General features: G+C 35.9%; 1 protein-coding gene across 1 annotated transcript; it reads right to left on the reverse strand.

The window, feature by feature from the left end:
- Nucleotides 1–669: 669 nt before the first annotated feature.
- LOC108988746 lies at nucleotides 670–1,543 on the reverse strand. The gene is made up of 2 exons (XM_018962088.2): nucleotides 1,125–1,543; nucleotides 670–1,029 (listed from the first exon to the last, which is right to left on the reverse strand). Exons 1-2 carry the CDS (start codon nucleotides 1,146–1,148, stop codon nucleotides 670–672), a joined length of 384 nt encoding a protein of 127 aa, XP_018817633.1. The 5' UTR covers nucleotides 1,149–1,543.
- Nucleotides 1,544–3,925: the final 2,382 nt, after the last annotated feature.

Consider the following 3,925-nt stretch of genomic DNA (forward strand, 5'->3'; position numbering starts at 1 on the left):
ACAAAACTCTCTTTTAGATTTATAGAGTAGATTTTAGTTCTAAACTTAGAATCTTTTATATTCTAGGAAGGAAAGGAAAACAGTTTTAAAAGGATCAGTAATTCCCGTTTCATTTTCTAAAGTCCTACCACAAGGACATACATTATATGCGCGACCCTCACCCACTGAGGTGGAGTCCTTAGACTCGCAATGATGATATTGGTGTGCAAGTCCTAAGACTGTGTGATCCTTGCCCATTGATGTTGAGTCCTTAGACTCAAGGTGGTGATACAGGCGTGCAAGTCCACAGATTGCGCGAGCCTCACCCAATGAGGTTGAGTCCTTATACTCGCTGTAATGATATGGGTGTGCAAGTCCTAAGAATGCGTGACCCTTGCTAACCGAGGTCAAGTTCTTAGACTCCCGGTGATGATAGGGCGTGTGAGTCCTTAAGTTGCGCAACCTTCACCCATCGAGGTTGAGTCCTTAGACTCAGAACAAACACAAGCATAAGCACAACTCAAAAAGAGACAATACATTGAGAAAATTGATTGTTCGGAATATAAACTATGCAAAACACCAAGCAACAAAAGGCAAAAAGAACTAAAGTGTATACCTAAGCTAGAGGAGTTGGAGGAGCCTGTGGTGCTAGAGGAGCTGGACGAGTTGAGGAAGGGAACGCGTCATGCATCAAGTCACTTCCCAAGCATCAACAAATTGACGAGAAGCACGATCGGGCTTGGAGGACTCGAGGTTCAACGTCCTCAAATCAGTTTGGGGGTTCACTAGCAAGAAGGCCTTTAGCCTTTCCAAGCTAGCACCGTAGCCATAGCCATAACAAAAGGCCCGATTACGAACAAACATGGTTGCTAGGAATTGAGGGGAAAGCCGAATAAGTTTCTCGCTGGAAGCAGCTAGCTCGAATTCCAAGTCTTTTAATCCGCTGATTGTGAGGTTTAACCCTCTTGTCGAGATGCAACATAGCCTGGAAAGTTCATCCTTCAAGTTAGCCCAATTGTCAACGGTCCAGGCAGCCAATTGGTCCACACCCTGCCAAAATATAAGGATCCAATTATGAGAAAGAAAGTTAAGAGCAAAACATATGAACAACCTATCCAAGAAAAGAAGTCTCTCAACTTGTTCACCATATCATGAACATAATCATCCATTGCCTAGTTCCTTCTCAGAGAGCCTTGTGCGTTTGAGGGCTAAGACGGACCTAGGCGACCCTCTTGGTGTGGAGGGAGTTCGTTCCCTACTTGTCTTCTCGAACAAGGAGGGATAACACCATGCCCTCAACAATGATGGGTGAAGAAGGCCCCTCCTCGCCCCCTCTCCCAAAGAGGCACTAAACAACAAAGAGGGAATTGAGACCCAACCCCTACTTGACTCCAGGGTGTTAGGGAGCACAGGAGTTTCAGCACTAGAGATGGTTGGGGGAACGAAGCTAGGAGTAGGCTCCCTTTCCCTTGCCTCTTCTTGAGAGGGAAGCTCGATCTGCGGTTCCTCGTGCCCAAATGTGTGCAGACGGAGGCCCTTGTCCCGGCTAGGCGAGGGTTGGATGGGGTGGCAGAACCTCACTACCCACCGATAGATAAAATATTAGATAAATGAGGTTGAAATGGGAGGAAAGAAAGTTAGAAATTTCATATTGACCGGAAGGAGGCTGGAAAAAGGATCGATTTCGCTACGATTGGGTCTACTATAAAACAAGGGGTGGCTGATGTGTTAGCATCCAATTGGTTGGTGTAAATGGGGACTACTAACATCACGTATAACTTAAAGAGTTCCTCTTTCAAGATATATTCCATTTCTTTTCCATCTTAATTTTTTAATTTTTGTTGATTAACGATTTGCTAGATTAATCATAATTTTGTATAACGTCACCTAATTATCTCTACTCTCTTAATTAAGAGTTTTATACTTGGTGTATTATAACTAATTTGTTAAAATAATAAACGACAATGACTATTTTAATATTTAACCTTTTATATATATAATGTGTGTGTGTATATATATATATATATATATATATATATAAGCAAGTGTACCAAAATATTTATCAAACTCTTCTATTGTTCATATATAAATAGATTTTCTCTTCTTTAGCTTTGCTATATATAAGTCGGTGTGTTAGTACACTATTTATAAAGAAACTTATTATAACTTTAAAAAACTAAAACACTAATCATTTTTAAACATAATTGATGTATAAAATTTCCACATCAATAATGTGCTAAGTATGTTAAACTTCGCTCGCACATTGGGCGTGGTAGGTGGAAAATAGGCTCATTACCCATTGGGCTTAGATGTGAGTGCTCATCGTCCAGGCCTAAACACAAACCTTCAAAAACAATTACTGATTTCTGAATAATTATTTAATGACTATTTAACCTCTAAATATTAATGAAATGACCCAAATAAATCATGCATCTATTCTAATAATTAAGTTCGTTCTAAAAACCATGATTATTGAAAAGTGAAAATCTCATAGATTGGGAACAATCTTTCGGCTATGATATTGCAAAAAATCTTAGATTGAAGATCCTTTAAAATCGAAACCCTTTAAAATTGAAACTCAAAATAATTGTAGAACCTCCATCTTGATTTCCTTATTGACTACTAGAAGAATGATCAAAGCCCACCTCGATTTGAATAGTCTCCATCGATAAATATCTCTAGAGCTAATATTTTTTTTTTCCTATTTTAGATTTTGTAGAAATATTCTGTTTTGTTTTTTTTTTTTTTTTTTGAAGTTTTTAAAATTAGGAGTATGCAACTAGATTCGGATCTAGATTCTAAAAATCAGGTAGTTATCCGCCGGGATTATTCCGGAAATAATCTAGGCGGATATCCGAATTTAGGATTTGTTTCCTTTTTTGGCTATAAATCCAGATATTCGGATTGTAACTGGATTTAATCCGGAAATAATCCAGACGGATAACCGGATGCAGATTTTTTTCCTTTTTTGGTTATAAATCCGAATATCCGGATTGTAACTGGATTTAATCCGGATTTATTAATATATATATATATTTTAAAATTGTTTAAACTTTAAAAAATATTTTTACAGTACTTTTTATTTTTTTAAAAAAGGTACCTGGTTACAGATAACTGGGTTATAAAACTGGATCCAAATTTTTCTCAACTGCCTTGGTGTAATCCGATAACCATTGGGATTCTGGGTTTCACACCGGATCGAAAAAAAAATCCGACCTAGTTCTACACCCCTATTTAAAATGCATGGCTTATTTTTAACACCCAATCAATATTTGAAATTTTAAAATTTTCATATTTCTTATATATTTAACCTTATGGATGCTCACAATATACTGAAGTGTACATATGAGTGAGTGGAATTATTTCTTAAAAAATTATATAATAATGATGCAATTGAAGTAAATCGATTAGAATATGTCTAAAGTTTTTGAGATTTATAAAACAAAAACTTGACAGGCATGAATCGAAATAATCTAAATTCAATTAAATTATTCAAATCGAGTTAAGGTGTACTCTTAGGAGATTTTTGGATTCGAAAATGACTTGAGATGAGTTGAGATGAATTGTGAATAGTAGCGAGATTTGTAAGTTAAAGTTACCGAATAGTAATGAATAGTAGTGAGATGAATTGAGATAAATTGAGATGAGCTGAGATGAACTTCGAATCCAAACGTCTCTTTAATAATCCAAATCCAAATAATTTAATAAAGACTCAAATGATTTATTATGATTTGAGAAGTGTTATAGTCAATTTTTTTTTTATAAAATTAAATTTATAAATTGATGTGATTTATATAATATATTTGTGAATGAATCATCCGAACAAAAAAGCATGAAAATAGTAAAAATGGGCTTTTCTTTACTAAAACCATGGGCCACTTCTCTCTCCCATTTATGTTTTTATTTTTATTTATGTTTTTTATTTTACTCGGGATGGCAGGCGCGA

The sequence above is a fragment of the Juglans regia genome, chromosome 12 (genome assembly GCF_001411555.2).
Source record: "Juglans regia cultivar Chandler chromosome 12, Walnut 2.0, whole genome shotgun sequence".
Lineage (NCBI taxonomy): Eukaryota > Viridiplantae > Streptophyta > Magnoliopsida > Fagales > Juglandaceae > Juglans > Juglans regia.